Source organism: Euprymna scolopes, chromosome 42 (assembly GCF_053919585.1).
Source record: "Euprymna scolopes isolate OS-2025 chromosome 42, ASM5391958v1, whole genome shotgun sequence".
Lineage (NCBI taxonomy): Eukaryota > Metazoa > Mollusca > Cephalopoda > Sepiida > Sepiolidae > Euprymna > Euprymna scolopes.
Genome location: NC_136523.1, coordinates 40,045,664 through 40,067,045, shown reverse-complemented (window position 1 = coordinate 40,067,045; position 21,382 = coordinate 40,045,664). Strand labels below are relative to the sequence as shown.

Here is a 21,382-nt window from a genome sequence, read left to right as displayed (position 1 = left end):
ACAAAATACTATTAAAAACCCGCCGAATATATGTCAACCTATGTCACGGTAACATATATTGAGCGAGTTTTTAACAGTATTTTAACAGGGCACATCGTAAAAACTGACCCATTAATTTTCCTGGAGTAAAAACTATATAGTTTTTAAACTTTTAAAACTATATATTATAAAAAGAAAACTGTTCGAGTGATTTTTTTTTTTTACATGGGTGTCACCACTTATCAAGGCCCAGAGGCCACTCAAGGATAAGGGTTAATAGGTATACATTAGTCATTGTGATTTTAGCATAGTAAACAGTGGGAATTTTGTAACTTGGATTACTTGAAAAAGAAAACTGTTCGAATGATTGAAAATGAAAATAAAATAACAATGTAAATATATTGATAAGAAAAAAACAAAAACAAACGAAGTTTCCGTTTCAGGAACCCGAGTTTAATTTTATGTCGTAATCATTCAACTCGTTAGCGGTTTTATTCAGCGATTAGGGATAACCATACGACATATCTAATTACCAAAGCGATTTTTTTTTTTTATTAAAACTAAACCTGTTTAGTTTTAATGAACCAATTTTTTTAAAGCCAACACTTTAGTTATTTTGAGAGCGTGCAACTGCACCCGAAAAGATTGATTAGGAAACTCCAAATCCTTTTATGACGCGAAGAAAAAAAAAAAAAAAAAAAAAAAGGCCTTTTATCGGCTTAAATGATAAACTAATGTTAAATATTAGTATTTAATATAATGAGATATCAATCTACACAATTTGCCATCGATTCTGAAATAAAATGAAATCCTGACATTGTGATCATTTTTGCAGGTGTTATGTGCCAAATATTGAAATAAGAATGTTTAAATTTAATTATTGTAATTTAAGTCTTTAATTTTAATGTCGATTTTATTTATAAAATATCTTTTTAGAAATCAATCTCAAAAACAATCTGAACAATAAATCTCTTTTGTTATGGCTAAGTTTTTGTCAAGGGTAGAAATTATAATAGATAAGTATTCATCCATGATGACATTTTACCGATTTCCTGGTTTACAGGTATTCTTGCTAAATTTCTTCGAAAGAATTGACATAAACAATACTTCAACTAAATACGTATATTTCATGCAATAATGACTTTTGTTTCTTCTGACTTTTCCTAAACTAAACATAAAACATCGGTTAGGGTTAGTTTAACATTCTGTAAAAGTACCTTCCGTTTTTTTTTTTTTTTTGTACTTCTGCAGAGAAGGTAAAAAACCGATAAAAACTGGATATATTTTTCGTGTTTTTATTCAATTTAACATGTTTATTCAGCTCGAACAGCATACAGTGTTTACCGATGTGTTGGAAAATTCAAGATGGCGTCTCACACCCTCTTTAACACCGTAAGTTTGGGAAAAGGTGTTATAAATAAAAAAAACTATACAAAATACTATTAAAAACCCACCGAATATATGTCAACCTATGTCACGGTAACATATATTGAGCGAGTTTTTAACAGTATTTTAACCGGTTTTTTATTACACCTTTTTCCAAACTTACCGTGTTAAAGAGAGAATCAGCCGCCATCTTGAATTTTCCAATACATCGGTAAACACTGTATGCTTTTCGAGCTGAATAAACATGTTAAATTGAATAAAAACACGAAAAATATATCCAGTTTGGTAGAAAAGTAACTTATCTTGCCTTTGATAACATTTATTTGTTATATATTTGTTTTTTGGCAACTTATTCGAATCTGTGTGTACAGTAATACAAACCCGAAATGAATTTAAGACAACGAGTGAAATGAGAAAATGAAGAAAATCACATTTGCTGTGTGTGTTTACTTTTTATGTAAGTCAGCGGGTTTGGTTGCCATAACAACGTGACGGTAGTGAACGTGTGTGTGTGCGTGTGTGCGCGTGTGCTTGCTCGTACTACTCCTAAGTTTGTAGGAGCATTTGATTTCGTGTAGTTTAGTTTCGTATATAAGTTTCGTATTTTTTAAATTTGTAATTAACAAGTTATTAAAAAATTAAACCCTTCCAAGATGGACAATAAATAAAGCCATAATATTTTATGGTAAAGGTAAGAGCGTAGAAACCATTGTTTTTTAGGAGATGTGATTATTGGATTAACCAATCAGAAATCGTCTGTGGCACACACATCTCTGTTTTTATAGATATATAGATAGATATATATATACATATATATATATATATTAAGGGGATTAGAACAACAGTCTTAAGAGCAGAGTTTATTCTAATGTATTAGTAAATGCACTAATACAATTAAAAGAAAACAGTGTTCGTTGTAATGTAGATATATAATAAGCTCGATAGGCATAGATATGCTAGAGCTATTTTAATATTGATTAAAATGATTCATAATTTCGAATTAAAATTAAAAATCGGTTTCAAAATTTCACAAGGAAGAACAAACAAAATCAATAAATTGTACGATCGTTTCAGAAACGATGTTTTATTGAGATAGACAATAAGTTTTGGACAATAATTTTATCATTTGATTTTTATAAAACAAAGTCTCCTCATCAGCAAAAAAGAGTGGATGGGGGTTTAAAAACACCAAAAATAAAACTAGCATTTTTTTAATTTATGCAGTTATATCTAGAAAATATTTAAAATATAAAGAAAAACAGTTACTTATTTTCATGTTGATAAACAAAGTAAAATAAAATCAAATAAAATCGGATGGAAAAGTAAGGTTAAGAGGGGATGTCTTTAATATTTCTAATATATATATATATATATATATATATATATATATATATATCTTTTAATCGTCTGTCTTTAAAGCCCGTATTATCGTCAGTGCATCCATTCTCATTGATACCGTCGGTTTCAAGCCTAACATAAGGGCGACCAGTTAATGGTAAATCGTAAATAATGTTAGGCTCTCATCTACTGACGAATGTTTTTCTGACCTTCTGTATATTTAAATAAATATATATACATATACATATATATATATATAGAGAGAGAGAGAGAGAAAGAGAGAGAGAAATAAAAATGAACAAACTGAGTTATGTGTTCATCAACGTTTCGTCTTTATTTCGAGACTTTCTAAAGACGAAACGTTGATGAACACATAACTCGGTTTGTTCCTTTTTATTTCTCTATTTTATCGAAATACAATTTCCGTTATTCTCATCATATTATATATATATATATATATATATATATATATATATATATATATATATATATATTTTTGCAAAAACCAAGACAACAAAATATAAAAATGAGAACACCATATGGTGTATTTCCTTATGTGTTACAATTGTTTCATAACCATTTGGACAAATTTAAACATAATATTATTTTAAAATATTTTTTAAAAAATAGCTACTCTTCAGACACCAAAATACGTTTTTCATATATATATGAATATATGTCTAAATTTTTGCAAAAATATTATACGCATGCTCGATTATTAAAACCGATATGAAGTTTAATTAATTGATTCAATGAATATTGACTTTGATTTTATTGGTATATGAACATTACCAAATTTTGATATATAAAAAATTTTGCTAAAAAAAAATATTAATAAGATATATATATGTATATCAGTGTTGGGACAATTAGAATTGGAAAAATCGGAACTTTTTGAGGTATCAGAATTGGTATCAGTATCGGAACAAATTATGCCTATTTTCCGATGTCAAAAACGATTCTTTTTAATTGTCTTTCTCCCACTCTTGGTAGTAATGTAAAATACTAAATGTTTACTGATTTTAAACAACCAGTAAAACTACAGACCACGTGAATATGTTTACGTTTGAAAAAATATTTTAACATGTGGCTTTACAATCGAATAAAAACAGTTTCGCTATATCTCACTCCCTATCACAAATGGTTACGTTTCCAATCCATTTCCCTGACCAGCAAGAACAACACGCATCACTTCTAGATCTGTTTCTGACTACAGTTCCCGAGGATTGTATAACAAATGCTGACAGCCCACTCGGGAACGCTGACGATGCAGTGATAATAGTAGAAATCGCCATAAATTCTAGACCCAAAACTGAAGAGCCAGTGCTTAAAACAACGAGATATTATAAAAAGGCTGACTGGGAAACCATCAGAGATCTTATCAGAGATGCCCCATGGGGAAATATTTTTTCTCTTCCTGCTGAACAGTGCGCAAATGGGACCACTGAATGGTTCAAAACTGCAATTGAAGCACATGTTCCTATGCGGAAATTTTATAGCAAGCCCCACTCTTCTCAATGGTTTACTTCGACTTGCGCAACTGCCATTGCTCAAAGGCAGCATGCATACCGCAGATTTAACCGACATAAGTCCAGTTCAAACAAACAGAAGTATATAGAAGCTAGAAGTAACGTTAAGAAAGAAATAGCGACAGCTAAGAGAGAATTTACTGAAACCACTAAAAAACGCATCAAAGCACAAAAATTAGGAAATTGTGACTTCTGGAAAATCTACAACAGTGTAGTAAATAATGGCCAATCAACAATTCCCCCACTAACCAACAATCACGAGGTTCTTTGCTCAGCAACCGACAAGGCTAATATGCTTGCCAGCCGGTTTGCCTCGAACTCCACACTGGACCCTTCCAACCACCCCCTGCCTGACTTTCCTTTGCGGACAGACGCCACGCTAGATGATCTAAAAATCACCCCTGCTCAGGTGCACGCTATCATAAAAAACCTTGACACTTCAAAAGCATGTGGACCTGATCTCATCTCAGCTGTGCTATTAAAAAAGTGCTCAGCCGAAGTAGCTCCAGTTCTCTCCAAACTCTATAACAAATGCCTTAATGAATCATGCTTTCTGGGCTGTTGGAAAACTGCTTCTATGGTACCAGTATTCAAGAATTCTGGCAAAAGAACTGACCCATTAAATTATTGCCCCATTAGCCTCCTCCCACTTTTCGCCAAAATATTTGAGACCATAATTAACTATGCTCTAGTCCGGCACCTTACAGATGCTAAACTTCTGACTGACCAACAATATGGATTTAGACAAGCCTGTTCCACAGCAGACATCCTCACTGTAATCTCTGAACGTATATACCGTTTACTGGACAAAACAGGGGAGGGCAGAGCGGTAGCTCTAGATATATCTAAGGCTTTTGACAGGGTATGGCATAAAGGTCTCCTCAGGAAAATTAAATCATACGGTATCACTGGTAGAATACTTAACATAATTAAATCCTTCTTAGATAAGAGAAAACTCCAGGTTGTCCTCGACGGTCGTACATATAAACAGAGTGATATAAATGCGGGAGTGCCTCAGGGGTCTATCCTTGGGCCTCTATTGTTCCTAATATTTATTAATGACCTCCCCGACAAAACTGCCTCTGAGATGGGTATATATGCTGATGTCACCACACTCTATAACAGGCATGACAGGAAAACAAATGAACACATAACTAAAGAAATGGCAAAAACACTAGAGGATGACCTCTAATCTGTAGTGGAATGAGGACAAAAATGGATGGTCACATTCAATGCTGTCAAGACTAAACTGGTTTCCTTCAATAATTACAAGAAACCTTGTCTGCCACCAATAGCAATGGCCAGTGACTCCCTGTCTGAGAGTACATCTTTCAAACTGCTTGGCCTAACGTTCACAGGAAACATGAGTTGGAACAATTATATTGAAAACATTGCCAGGGCCGCTGCGAAGAAGGTAGGCTCTCTCTACCATGCTAGAAAACTATTGACACCTGAAAGTATCCTGTACCTCTATAAGGCCACCATTCGCCCATGTATGGAGTATTGTTGTCACATTTGGGCTGGTGCATCTGCTACTAGTCTCTCGCTCCTTGACAAGGTTCAAAAGAGAGTCGCCAATCTGATAGGCCCTGAACTGGCATCTAAGCTTCAGCCTCTGTCCCATCGACGAAATGTTGCATCCCTCTACAAGTATTTTAATGCTGAATGCTCTGACGAACTGCAGACACCCTCGACAAACCTGACAGGCAGCTAAATCCCACCACCACACAGTAGAGATCCCTAGATGTAAAAGATCTTTCTACTCCAGCAGTTTCTTCCCCAGAACCGCTAGACTCTGGAATTCCATTCCAGGTCCCTGCTTCCCTAACTGTACTGACATGTAGAAGTTCAAGTGTAACGTGAACCGACATCTTGCTGCCCAAATCCCAACATAGTGTCCCAGCAGTTGCTGCCCCTGATAGTAGCCCCCTACACCAAAGTGGCAATTTGCCTTGTTCGGGGTGAAAATGTAATTAAAAAAAAAAAAAAAAAAGACATGCATCTGATTTGGCTTAACCCAATCGTCAACAAGATCGGACATACAATTTTTGGCACTTATGTCAACGGATCATTAAATCTAAGGGAGATAACATAGCTAAAATAAGCATATTTTGCAAGAGATAATTTGGGACGTTGAAATAATCAGTAGAACAATGAAAGAATGTTAAATGAAAAAAAAAAAATGATTACATGAAAAAAAAAAAAAAAATGATTACATGAAAAAAAAAAAAAAAAATGATTACATGAAAAAAAAAAAAAAAAAATGATTACATGAAAAAAAAAAAAATGATTACATGAAAAAAAAAAATGATTACATGAAAAAAAAAAAAATGATTACATGAAAAAAAAAAAAAAAATGATTACATGAAAAAAAAAAAAAATGATTACATGAAAAAAAAAAATGATTACATGAAAAAAAAAAACGATTACATGAAAAAAAAACGATTACATGAAAAAAAAATGATTACACGAAAAAAAAATGATTACCTGAAAAAAAAAAATGATTACATGAAAAAAAAAAATGATTACATGAAAAAAAAAAACGATTACATGAAAAAAAAATGATTACACGAAAAAAAAATGATTACACGAAAAAAAAATGATTACCTGAAAAAAAAAAATGATTACATGAAAAAAAAAAATGATTACATGAAAAAAAAATGATTACATGAAAAAAAAAATGATTACATGAAAAAAAAATGATTACATGAAAAAAAAAATGATTACATGAAAAAAAAAATGATTACATGAAAAAAAAAACGATTACATGAAAAAAAAAATGATTACATGAAAAAAAAAATGATTACATGAAAAAAAAAACGATTACATGAAAAAAAAAAAAAATGATTACATGAAAAAAAAAATGATTACATGAAAAAAAAAATGATTACACGAAAAAAAAATGATTACATGAAAAAAAAAAAAAGAGAAAGAAAATGTGTTTTTCCAAATTTTTGGTAATCAGTCAGCGTCAGCATGATTAAAAAATTTTGGAAGATTTCGAAGTAATTTTTTAAACAAAAATAAAAAAATTAAAAAATAAGAAATTTGTATTTCTTTATTTTAGGTAATCAGTCATTTCTGCCTATGATTTAATTTTATTTTTTTTTTTTTACTATTGTGTACAAATCTATTTTTAAAAAAGAGGAAAAATGACAACGTTCAAAGATTCTGCACAAGATAAAGTATTTTTTTCTCTCTCTTAAAAAAGGGAAGCATTTTGGGTTTTTTTGGCTAATTAGACAACAACTTCTTGGTTAATTAACAAGTTTATTTAAATTTTCTTGATTAATTAACAAGTTTATTTAATTTTTGGATTAATTAACAAGTTAATTAATCCAAAATATTCAATAAACTTGTTAATTAGTCCAAAAAATTAAATAAACTTGTTAATTAGTCCAAAAAATTAAATAAACTTGTTAATTAGTCCAAAAAATTAAATAAACTTCTTAATTAATCCAAAAAATTAAATAAACTTCTTAATTAATCCAAAAAATTAAATAAACTTCTTAATTAATCCAAAAAATTAAATAAACTTCTTAATTAATCCAAAAAATTAAATAAACTTGTTAATTAATCCAAAAAATTCAATAAACAAGTCTATTGAATTTTTTGGATTAATTAACAAGTTTATTTAAATTTTTGATTAATTAACAAGTTTATTGAATTTTCTTGATTAATTAACAAGTTTATTTAATTTTGATTAATTAACAAGTTTATTGAATTTTCTTGATTAATTAACAAGTTTATTCAATTTTTTTATTAACAAGTTTATTTAATTTTGATTAATTAACAAGTGTATTTAAATTTTTTTATTAATTAACAAGTTTATTGAATTTTCTTGATTAATTAACAAGTTTATTGAATTTTCTTGATTAATTAACATCATTTCATTGTAACAGGTTGTTTACTTTTGTTTTGTGTACATTAATTAATAAGTTTATTTTGTTACTTAACGTGGTTATATTTTTAAGTTTGTTGATTAACTTTGCTAACTTGTTTCCTTTTCGTAAACTGCTTCAGCAATTTCCGGAACTCGGCTACAGTAATCGTGTAATCTTTTTTTTTTTTTTTTTTTTCATTTAACATTCGTTCATTGTTCTACTGATTATTTCAGCGTCCCAAATTATCTCTTGCAAAATATGCTTATTTTTGCTATGTTTATGCTGGTTATCTCCCTTAGATTTAATGATCCGTTGACATAAGCACCAAATTTTTTTCACACTTCTTTTTTTCTTTTTTTGACTTAACAGCAACAAAATGAGGGGAAAAAATTACAAAGTCTCCTTCTGTAATCAGGGTAGATGCCACCAAAAGTCTCAAAAAAAAAAAAAAAAAAAAAAGTAATAATTTTTAAAAAATAATACAGCAACAATAAATCCTTTAAAAGTGACTATATTTTTTTAAAAAATTAATTTCAGATAAAATATAATAATGCCAAATAAAAAAAATGTAAATTATTCAGGACAATTTTCGCTTTTTTTTTTATTGAAAAGACAAGCAGATTTACATCCATGCATACATATATATATATATATATAATTTTATTTACAAAAATATTCCTGGCACATACAAGAGTCGTTCTGGTCGTTATTGACACAAATACACAATTGTCAATCCTTTTTGTTCAGAAGTGAAACATGTGTATGAACGGTCAGTAGAAAAGAAGAGACCAAGTTCAATAACATTCACATTTCTTTCAAATTGTCCATTACGGAATCAGCATGTTTCAATTCTAGAAAAAATAAAGAGGAAAAAAAAAAAAAAAGAAATTAATGCAATTTCAAAAAGATTTTACTAAAAACCACTAATGCCATATATGTGTTCAAATGCTCATTTGAAGTATGTATCTCCACAAATAATACATAACACATATTTCAATGTATAAGGCGACCGTCAGATAAGACAAGTTACAAAACTGGAGCAAATTTTAATAAAGTTATCATATATCAGTTGTATAAGACGACTGCTAAATCACGAAACCATGTTTGTTTAGCCTAGACTAGAGATTGCAACATCCGGTATTTTATGAAATATTGGTTTTTAACAATGATTTTTTAACTTTAAGGGTTGTATATGCCAAAATAAACAGCATATTACTTTAATTTACCAACATAATATGTCCCAAAAGATGGTAGGTGTTGATGTCCCTAATTTTCGAGAGTAGCATGGAAAATTAAAAGAAACGTGAACAACTGTTTGTTGAGGCTTTGTCTGTTTCATTTTATTTATTTCTTTTATTTCCGGAAATTAGACTCAATCAATCATGAAATAAATGTACGAAAAAATAAATGTGAATATTTGAAGGCTATATAAATGCGGTTCGTAGGAAACACCATGACATCGGTTAGCATATATAATAATAATGACAATATTTGAAGAGTTCAATAATTTTCAATTATATTACATTTATTTGCCAACATAATGTGTCATACAAGATGGTAGCTGTTGAGGTCCCGATTTTTCGAGAATAGTATCTCATCTTTAGAGAGGAAAAATAAAAATAAACGTGTACAACTGTTTGGCAAGGTTTTCTTTTTGTTTTAATTAGTATTTTTATTTTTTATTTCTGGAAGATGATTTTTTAACTTTAAGGAGCGTCCATAACCAAAATATACGGTATATAGACATAGAACACATTGCCTGAAAGTACTTCTTTTAAACTCCTCGGCCTAACGTTTACAGGGAGCATGAACTGGAATATATACATTGAGAGCATTGCCAAGGCTGCTGCAAAGAAGGTGGGCTCTCTCTACCATGGTAGAAAATTACTTACGCCTGAAAGTATCCTGAACCTCTATAAGGCCACCATTCGCCCATGTATGGAGTACTGTTGTTACATTTGGGTTTGTGCATCTGCTGCTTGTCTCACTCCTGGACAGAGTTCAAACTTGATAGGTTCTGAACTGTCATCTAAGTATCAGGCTTTGTCCCATCGACGAAATGTTGCATCCCTCTGCCTGTTCTACAAATACTTTAATGGTGAAAGCTCTGATGAACTGAAACACTTGTACCTCCTCAACGTGACTACCCCCAACAAACCCCACCCCTTTATAGTAGAGATCCCTAGGTGTAAAAAAATCTTTTACTCCAATAGTTTCTTCCCCAGAACTACAAGTCTTTGGAACTCCCTTCCAGGATTCTGCTTTCCCAACTGTACTGACATGCAGAAGTTCAAGCGTAATGTGAACAAACATCTTACTACTCTTCTCCGTTCATAATACCCCTGCAACTTATGTCCCTGATAGTAGCCCCCTACTTCAAACTTGTGCCTTGTTTGGGGTGAAAATTGAAAAAAATAAATAAATAACTAGGACAACGTATCTATAACCACCTAACATATCACTTCACCTTTCCTCTATAGCTCTATCTAATCATGCACAACATTTCCAAAAAAAAAAAAAAAAAAAAAAAAAAAATCTTTCAAAATATATCAACAAAAAAAATATTGCCATCATCGTCATTTCAAATTGTATTCTTCATCATTCCACCGTGGAAGTATTATTCATTTTAACACATTAATCAAGCTCAATACAAGGGAAAAGATTGTACAAAATTAGACAGTTTTTAGTCACGTGCAAGCGACTCTATAAGTCGGTTGGTCGGTCAGTCTGTCCATAACACTTTTGTGCTTGGCCTTTTTGGTTAAGATCAAAGGTCTGTTGTTAATAGATGCTGTTCTTAGTTTTTTAAGCTTTTCTTGGCCTTTTGGGCAAGATTTTCCAATGAATTGAACTTTTTTTTTCTCACACACACATAAACACACACATTTTATTTAAAAAAAGAAATGCACACACACACACACAGAAATTGTATATATATATCCTTTTTGCAAAAATGCTGGGGTTTTCATTAGTTAGTTTAGAGTCCACAGAGTGAATGAGGTATTGTGATAAATGTTGCCAGTCAAGAGTAAGTCGCAAAAGACTCCAATTTTTACTTTAGTTACAAAGACCCTGCAACACTCCCCTCCCCAGATCTTATAGGGCCTTGTGCCTAAATTTGTTTTGTCTTTTGGAGATTTTACTTTTTTAAATTTTTTAATTTTATATTGGAATTTTTTTTTATTGTAATTTTTTCTTTAAACGAAATAAATTAAATGTGAAGATCAAAGTGTAGTATCTGTTCCAGCAGATACTGCAAGCAAAGACCATATGTGGGGGAAACCCCACATATAAAACCTTGGTCAATGTAGGGGCAACCCTTCATACCAATTGTCATTATCCAGCTCCCCTACTCCCCGGGGAGTTTGTCCCCATTTCCCCTTCACTCCTCACATTAAAAATCGACCTTGTGCCTAATTTGCTTGGTGGGGGAGCAAATAAATACTCTTTTCTTGGCCTTTTGGCCAAGATCAAAGTGCAGTATCTGTTCTAACTACATGTTTTACTTATATTTATGATATAGTCATTCTCCAGATCATTCAATTTATTTTTGAAGGATTCCAGTTATTTTTTAAACATTCAAGTCATTGTGAAGGTCATTCAATTCATCCTTAAGTTCATTAAAGTCATTCTAAGTCATTTACTTTTTATTTATTTAAGTCATTTCAGCCCATTTTTCGGTCATTTTAGTTTATCTTTAAGAATTTCATGTCAATCCTACATTCACGCATTCATTCATTACATGAGAGCACGCGGCTAATGACTATCGGCCTTGTTTATGCAAGTCACAAGTATTTATAAGAATGGCGAGTTCATGATCACATAGGAACACAACATTTGATTGCTGGCCCGAAAAAAAAAAAAAAAAAAAAAGCCGAAACTTCTTCTGTTGAATGAAACAAAACATGTATCATGTTGAATATTTTTGTTATTTTTAGCGATAATTTTATTATTGGTATCTCATTTAAGGCTTGGAGAGTTGCCTCCCATTACATACACATGCGTTTCCTCCCCTTTGGTCAACATCATGAAATTTGGAATATAGACTTTTGTCATTTGTTTGTTATATGCTCTGTAATTACATTAAGCTTCATAAATTAAGGATTAAAAAGAGTGAAATATAATTGAAAGAAAAGCATATTTTCACAAATATATATATATATATATATATATATATATATATATATATATATATATATATACACACCCCGATTTCTGGCTTTCTTGAGGCTTGGCTGAATGAGGTATTGTGATAAATGTTGCCAGTCAAGAGTAAGTCGCAAAAGACTCCAATTTTTACTTTAGTTACAAAGACCCTGCAACACTCCCCTCCCCAGATCTTATAGGGCCTTGTGCCTAAATTTGTTTTGTCTTTTGGAGATTTTACTTTTTTAAATTTTTTAATTTTATATTGGAATTTTTTTTTTATTGTAATTTTTTCTTTAAACGAAATAAATTAAATGTGAAGATCAAAGTGTAGTATCTGTTCCAGCAGATACTGCAAGCAAAGACCATATGTGGGGGAAACCCCACATATAAAACCTTGGTCAATGTAGGGGCAACCCTTCATACCAATTGTCATTATCCAGCTCCCCTACTCCCCGGGGAGTTTGTCCCCATTTCCCCTTCACTCCTCACATTAAAAATCGACCTTGTGCCTAATTTGCTTGGTGGGGGAGCAAATAAATACTCTTTTCTTGGCCTTTTGGCCAAGATCAAAGTGCAGTATCTGTTCTTACTACATGTTTTACTTATATTTATGATATAAAGTGGGGGATCACTTTTCTCTATTAATTTAATGTAAAATGATCACCCACTTTACAACAAGTCATTCTCCAGATCATTCAATTTATTTTTGAAGGATTCCAGTTATTTTTTAAACATTCAAGTCATTGTGAAGGTCATTCAATTCATCCTTAAGTTCATTAAAGTCATTCTAAGTCATTTACTTTTTATTTATTTAAGTCATTTCAGCCCATTTTTCGGTCATTTTAGTTTATCTTTAAGAATTTCATGTCAATCCTACATTCACGCATTCATTCATTACATGAGAGCACGCGGCTAATGACTATCGGCCTTGTTTATGCAAGTCACAAGTATTTATAAGAATGGCGAGTTCATGATCACATAGGAACACAACATTTGATTGCTGGCCCGAAAAAAAAAAAAAAAAAAAAAAGCCGAAACTTCTTCTGTTGAATGAAACAAAACATGTATCATGTTGAATATTTTTGTTATTTTTAGCGATAATTTTATTATTGGTATCTCATTTAAGGCTTGGAGAGTTGCCTCCCATTACATACACATGCGTTTCCTCCCCTTTGGTCAACATCATGAAATTTGGAATATAGACTTTTGTCATTTGTTTGTTATATGCTCTGTAATTACATTAAGCTTCATAAATTAAGGATTAAAAAGAGTGAAATATAATTGAAAGAAAAGCATATTTTCACAAATATATATATATATATATATATATATATATATATATATATATATACACACCCCGATTTCTGGCTTTCTTAATGTCATTGAATCCCTATAAACTGTCTGTAACTATTAAATGACTTTTTTGATCCAATTACGATTAATTTCATTTTGTTAGTTTCATTTATTATTATTAAATTTATAGTATATTTCGCAAACGTCTTTCCTCTGATGAGAAGAATTACATTCTTCGAAACTCCATAGAATAAGATTTTTCTTGTTTTATTTGTACTCCTTGTCGGATAATTAAAATTTTGTATACCTCCTTACAGGTTGATAAGGTTTTTTGAAAAAAAAAAAAATTGAATAAATTTTCAATAACAAGATTTTCACATGTGTGTATATATATATATACACACACACACACAAAAATAAACACACACACACATAGAAAGAGAGAGAACTTGGAATGCCTACTAGACAGTCCTCAAGTATCTAAGGTCTTTCTGTGCAGGGATTGGTCAGGATACTTTTCCCTAAAAGTAAACCCTGACTAAATATGCAAAATCACATAACATTTGCAACCCAAATAAAATCTCTTTAGTATGACTAACCCACTTTGGTTTACATGAGGAATGGTGCACCTTCTTCAAGTGATGTTACCTCAATTAACAGCACGAAGCTGGATTCTCAACCAGACTAGATGAATTCTTGTCCTGGAATCCAGTAAGACCAAGAGACCACAAGAAAGATATATACTATAACATATTTAAATGGTCAATTGAGGAAAATTATCTTCCCAACTTTTTTACAAACGCAACTTTAACAGAATATTCAGAATATATCTCACATAGAGATTAAGTGTTAGCTCCTAAGAAGGCAGCCCTTAATTATTAAGACCTTTGACTTAAGTAAAATAAAACAAATATATATATATATATATATATATATATATACTAGCAAAAGTACCCGTCGTTGACTGGGTTCAAAAACAGCCTTCAGAAAATGGACTCTGATTTATGAAAGTATGATAGGTTATGAAAAGGAAGGGTTGTAAAGAGATAGCTTCGAATTTGGGGGTATCAAAACCAAAGCAAAATATGATGAAAGTAAAAATAAAATAGATAAATTCCATAATTTATTATACCATACCTGTTCACACTGAAACACTTATCACAATATTCTGTGGATCTATATTAAAAAACCTTGTTAAACTTTGTGACATATTTCCATTCTATGGAGGTCAGGCGTGAACAAACACCCCATAATTTTATTATACCATATTTCTTCAAATTAAAACATAATTATCAAAGTATACTTATGCAGATAGATATGAAAAGTCTTTATTAAAGTTTGTGCCTATTTCCATTCTATGGGGGACAGGCGTGAACGCACACCCCACAATTTTATTATACCATCCCTATTTAAGTTAAAACATACTTATCAAAGTATTCTTATGTACATCTATATCAAAAACACTTGTAAACGATTTTTTTTAATTTTTACATTTTTTATTTCAATTTTGTGGACCAGGCATGTACGCAGACCCCACAATTTTAATGAATCATCATTATGCCAGATCAAACGTACCCATTCCAGTGTCTCGATACATCTTCTATCATTATATGTGATTAGTTTTCTATAATAGTCAGCCATATAGGAGCCTATTCGCGACCAGACACACACAGACATTCAGCTTTATATTATATATATATATATATATATATATATATAGATATATAGATATATTTTTTTTTATTACATTTTCACCCCAAACAAGGCACATTGCCACTTTGGTGTAGGGGGCTACTATCAGGGTCAGCAACTACTGGGGCACTATGTAGGGATTTGGGCAGCAAGATGTCGGTTCACGTTACATGTGTTTATGTGTGTGTGTGTGTCTGTGTGTGTATATATATATATGTATGTATATATCTATATATACATGTGTGTGTAATATAATGCATGTATATATCTATGTGTGTATATATATATATATATACACACACACATGTATATTATATATAATACACACACACACACACATTATATATAATACACACACACATTATATATAATACACACACACAGACACATTATATATAATACACACACGCACACACATATACATATATATATATATATATATCTATATAAATAAAATGAACTCATTTTTTCCTGTCTGATTTTGACATTAATAGGATTGAAAATCAAGATATTTCATGCAAATATAATATGCACAAACGGCAGAACAATATCTGAGGTGCGTTATAGGCTTATTATTTCTCAAATTCCTCGATAATCTTAGATTTCTATACTTTTTCTGCTGAGAAGTCACGGCCAAAATCGGTTAAGATCAATGGAAGTGGTAAAATATTTTCTCTCTAATAAATTCCTCCTCCCCCTGCCACCACTTAACACCGTTTGGGGATCGTTCACAAGGAACAGTTGAGAAGAGAACACCGGTTTGGCTTCGTAGTTCTTTCATGTGAAGTTATTTAAAATCACTAAACTAAGCTGCAGTGCTCTGTGGCGTAGTGGTTAGTGTGCTGGACAATTCACATTATATTTTCACGTTCGCGCCGACCTACCGTAGTCGTTTTTTTTTTTTTTTTTTTTTTCCTAAACAACTGGAATGGACTTTTCTTGGTGGCCGAACTGTTAACGTTGCAGATGTTTTTTTGTTTTTTTTTTCACACTTTATTTTCCTACTTTTACTCATGACTCCGGGTTTGATCCTTCCTACTTACCTACCATAACATTTTTTAAAACTCCCCCCCCCCCGTCCCGGAAACAAACACTCGGGCAACGCCGGGTACCCCCGCTAGTATATATATAAAAAACGTAATGTATATCATATGTAAACGTGTATATATACACATGCTTGCTGTTTATTTTATTTATTTATGTAGATAAAATAGTTATCCACTGAGATGTGTTTCACAATCACTACAGCTCATCAGCATGGCTGACTATGACAGGATTTGAATCCGTGATCACATAGCCTGTAGTTCGGCTCATTAACCATTGTGCCAAGAAGAGCATGCCTAAAATTATGAGCTACATTATCGCTTATCAATTTATGTTGTTGCCGTTATTGTTTAGCGATAACTTTATTACTGGCACGATGAAAGAGAAAGAGATGTTACCGTTGAGAAAAACCCGGAACTTTTCAGCCGATAACGTAAAAACTGTGGATTTTGGTGTTGCAGAGTTATCTTCCCCTTGCGTCTTTAAACAAATCTGCACGCTCGGTTCATTCACATTCTGGAAAGAAAAACAATTTTTTTTTCAAGAAAGCAAAAGTAATTGGGTTCTTATAAAATATAAAAAAAGTTTGGAAACTTGTTGAAGGCACCTCATATTTACTTGATTTTTGGAGTGTGATATGTTTGTTTCATCAAGGGTATGTAGGTTATATTGATTTTTCTTTATTTTTGTGTTTTTAACATACATGGGGAATTTGGGACAAAAAACCATGTCTTCATGCATACAATGTAAAAAAAAAAAAAAAAAAAAAAGAAAAATCTGTATGGTGTGCATACCTCTGACGAAACGAAAATATCATATTCCAAAAATCACATAAATCGATCAAGTAGTTTTATTTCTATCGAGAAAATAATTTTTTATGCAATTAATGAGAATTCGTAGGCATTACAAGATAAATCTAGTATGAATTATTGTTGAATTATCTCCCTTTGTGTCTTGAGATCTTTTTTTTTCAAAATAGCAGGTAAGACAGCAACTCCTTGGATATTCATAGAATTTGATTTTATTTATAAAAATAAAACTATTTGATCAATTTACGTGATGTTTAGAGTATGATATTTGCATTTCATCACAAATATGTACATCATATAGATTTTTATTTGTGATTGTTTTTTAATATAGAGAGAATTCTGGACAAGAAAATACCTTTTGAGTGATTAATAAGAATTCGTAGGCATTACAAGATAAATCTTGTACAAATTATTACTGAGTTATCTCTCTTTGTTTCCTTAAATATTTTTCAAAATGGTGGGCAAGACAATCACTCCTTGGATACTCATAGAATTTTATTTTCTTTATAAAATAAAATTATTTGATCAATTTACATGATTTTTGGAATATGATATTTTCGTCTCATCATGGGTATGTACATCATGGAGATTTTTCTTTGTTTTTTTTGTTTTTTTAATATAGGGGCAATTCTGGACAAGAACGGAAAAATTTAGTAGACGTTTGCGACAAATATACCCTCATTTGTTAAACTTCACCTTTTATCTCTCTAACGTAGAGACAGGGGCGTGAAGTCCTTTATTTTCATTCAATTAACCGTTTATGACCCGAATTATAATGCAGATGATTAAAAAAAAAAGTATTTATTTTTAATCGCTAAATTTGAACGCTTTACACTTCTGCTCGCGTCATGGCCTAGCGGTAAATTCTTAGCTTTTCTTTCACTTTCTTTTCCGCTTTCGCGTTATGGGTTCAAGCCTGACTGCCAACACTATTTTTTTTTTTTACATACCTACAAATACCCGGGCAACGGTGGGCACCTCCGCTAGTTTTAATTTAAACGGTAATGATACTATGATTGTCTACAAACTGGAAAGATTATGAAGTTCAATAGTTAAAACTACCACTGAGAATTTTTGCCTTTCATAAACTTAACTTGATTATTATCCGCAATGCTTGAAAAAAGTGGGTTTATGAAAACAAACAAAATCCTCCACTCGCTGAGACAGATGACGACATACGGCAGAACGTAAGCAATAAACAGTTGCAATCTGACATCTACCCAGATACTGAACTAATACGTACAAGGCGTGTTTGAATCAATTCTCACTTTATTTATACCGTTATGTTCATGATTTTATGATTGAACAAATTAGTTCAACCAGGTTATAAAGGCTCAACAATCCATCATCATCATTGTTGTGGTGGCACCCACTCATTTACATATGTGGATAATATTACACATAAATAACAAGACTCGGTTAGTCTGAGTGTGTGTTAACCAGAAGCCACCGAAGGCCGAGCCGAGAGCAGATATGTTCTCCAGCCAAGACTCTCTTACTTGACAACCGTTATGTAAATATACTTTTCCAAATACACTTCTTATTGATTTACCTTTGTTTGTTGAGTCTTCATTTGTATTGCCTTATACGTTATTTGGTTCAACCTGCAAACATAACAGTTAGCGACGAAGATGAACGTCAAACATAACAATCATCATATTAGTTTAACGTTTGTGTTTGATGGCTTTTAGAAACTGACTTTCAAAATGAACTATTTCTGGCCAGGTCTTTATTTATCCCTCTTTCTCTCAAGTTTATTTTAATCACTCCCTTCCATGTTTTCCTTGGATTACAACTGTCAACCAAGGGATGTTCAGTATGATAATGTATAGAAGTTAAACTTGGTAAGTGAGGGTTGAAGACACGCGTTGCATGGAGAGAAATTTTAGTACAATGATATAATGGATGTGTAGTGTTAGCGACGTCGGTATAGTTCAGTTAAATTTAAATAAACTACTCCCATACACCCAACGTAAACAGACCCGACATAAACACTGCACTTCTTCCACAAAGGAGCATGTTTTTTGTCGTTTTCTATTTTGTTTTCATTTTTTAAATTAATGAGGATTTGGAATGGACAAAAAGAACAGATTTAAAACCATCTATCCATGACAACGAAACCCTGGTTCGTCTAAATGGAACTGTAATGTACAGTTTTAAAATAAAACAACGTATCATATATGGAGATATAGATGCTATTTTATTTGTTTTTGGCGATACGTTTTGAATGAATTTAATTATTTAAAGAAGCTGTGTTTAGGGGATCTGCATTTAGATTTAGACACAGATAGACAATGGTTTAAATTGTCAATAGTGGTTGTAGCTAGTTGAGTATTTTTGTAAAAGTTTGGTATAGATTGGAGCTCAGACGAGCATTTGCCATGAAAATAAGGGCAGAGTAGAGACAGGCTCGCAATGTCTCTTCTGTAGAAAAAAGAGGTTGAAGGGAAGAGAACCGTGCATCACCTGCTACGTTTTGAAGCCGATTTGGAACTCTATCAAGGCTGGATAGGGTACGCCAAGCAGCTCCTGCCCAGATGTGACAAGAGTACTCCATTTTGTACCTGGCTTTCATAGTATATAGATAAAGGATTGCATCGGCAGTGAGATACTTACTGGAGCGATAGAATGATCCAATCATTTTTTCCAATGATCTTGGCAACAGATTTGTCTGTCTGTCAACACATGCCAGCATGTAAAATGAATGTTAAAATGGTTATTAGTGTAATCGTCATGAAAGTGGATCTAAAAGTTACCTTTAAAGAACTGGAACTAATGACATAATCCACTCGCCATTGTACGGAATCAAGACGTGACACTACAAATAGAAAAAAAAGACAAAGTCCATATAATTTCTGAACGCAACACATTCATACAAACTCAAGATGTCAGCGAAGAGTTCTAATAATTATTATAAGTTATGACACACACATGAAACTCATCGCCTTCAAAGTAATCTCCCCCAGCTGCAATACACTTGTACCATTCCAACAACTTCTGAAAGTCCTCTTGTGTGAGCGTGTCAATGACGCTCGTCACAGCCTCTTTCATCTCCTCAATTACCTCATAACAACAGCCTCTTAGGTTTTCCTTGAGCTTAGGGAATAACAAAAACTCACAGGGAGCAAGGTCTGGACTACAGGAAGAGTGAGGAACTGTCTTGATGCTCATCTGGGTCAAATAGTCTGTGACAAGGATGGAGTTGCGGACTGGTGCATTCGCGCAATCCTTCCACATCTTCAATTACTCGCAGACAATTGTGTGTACAGTTCCCACACTGACATCAAACTGTGCACTTATTGTCTCTATAGACACAGAACAGTCCTTATCCATGAAATTCTTTATTTGGCCAATCAACTCTGGTGTTCTGACTTCCTTACTCCTCCCACACCTTTCATCATCCCTCATAAACTTCCTGCCTTCCTTGAATCTCTTATGCCTCTCATTGTGATAAAAATAACACAATTGGTTTATTTTTGCACTTTTGATAAGAAAATTTAAAAAATAGGTTTTTATTTTATTTGGAACTAGCAGTTCAGCCTGGCTTTGCTCGGACCTATGTACTGTTCATTATTTTATGTGCATATATATATATATATATATATATATATATATATATATATATATATTAAAAAGTTTGACTCATGTCCAGGCAACCTACATCTAAAATTTCAAGTGTTTAGACACAAAATTGGCAGAGGAGTTTGGTAGAGTCTGCAAAAGTAAACTCTTTCAACTTTGACATCTTGGCAGCCTAAAAACTGATTAAAAAGCTTGCTGCATGTCTGAATACCCTTTATGTAAAATTTAAAATGTTTAGACACAAAATTGACTGAATAGTTTGACCGCAAAGGTCAAATCTTTTTAACTTTGACCTCTTGGCAGCCAAATTTTTGTCCAAAAACTGATTAAAAAGCTTGTCCTATGTCTGAATACACTTTATGTAAAATTTCAAATGTTTAGACCAAAAATTGGCTGAGTAATTTGGTAGAGACCACAGAGGTCAAATCTTTTTTTGCTTTGACCCCAATTTTGACCCCTTAACATTTATTGTTTTGGGTTCAAATTCAGTTAAAAAGTTTGATCCATGTCCAAGTAACCTCCATCTAAAATTTCCAGTGTTTAGACCCAAAATTGGTGGAGGAGTTTGGTAGAGTTTTCAAAGGTCAAATTGTTAAACTTAGACCCCTTGCCAGCCAAATTTCTGTCCGAAAACCGATTAAAAAGATTTTCTGAAAATTGACAGAGTAGTTTGATAGGGAAATGTACACACATAGAC

The 21,382-nt window shown here is 32.0% G+C and overlaps 1 protein-coding gene and 2 pseudogenes across 1 annotated transcript in view; 2 read left to right on the top strand and 1 right to left on the bottom strand.

Moving 5' to 3' along the window:
• Positions 1 to 8,743: 8,743 nt before the first annotated feature.
• The window catches only part of LOC145267036 (COMM domain-containing protein 4-like), a 49,522-nt gene continuing 36,883 nt past the window's right edge, over positions 8,744 to 21,382 (bottom strand). The window contains exons 7-9 of the mRNA XM_080122978.1: positions 19,860 to 19,921; positions 16,693 to 16,810; positions 8,744 to 8,967 (exon numbers count right to left, since the gene is read on the bottom strand). Coding sequence (XP_079979104.1) covers positions 8,921 to 8,967; positions 16,693 to 16,810; positions 19,860 to 19,921 — 227 coding nt within the window. The 3' untranslated portion in view covers positions 8,744 to 8,920. The remainder of the gene's footprint in view (positions 8,968 to 16,692; positions 16,811 to 19,859; positions 19,922 to 21,382) is intronic.
• LOC145267274 (U2 spliceosomal RNA) lies at positions 11,561 to 11,680 on the top strand (annotated as a pseudogene).
• Positions 12,806 to 12,954, top strand: LOC145267260 (U2 spliceosomal RNA; annotated as a pseudogene).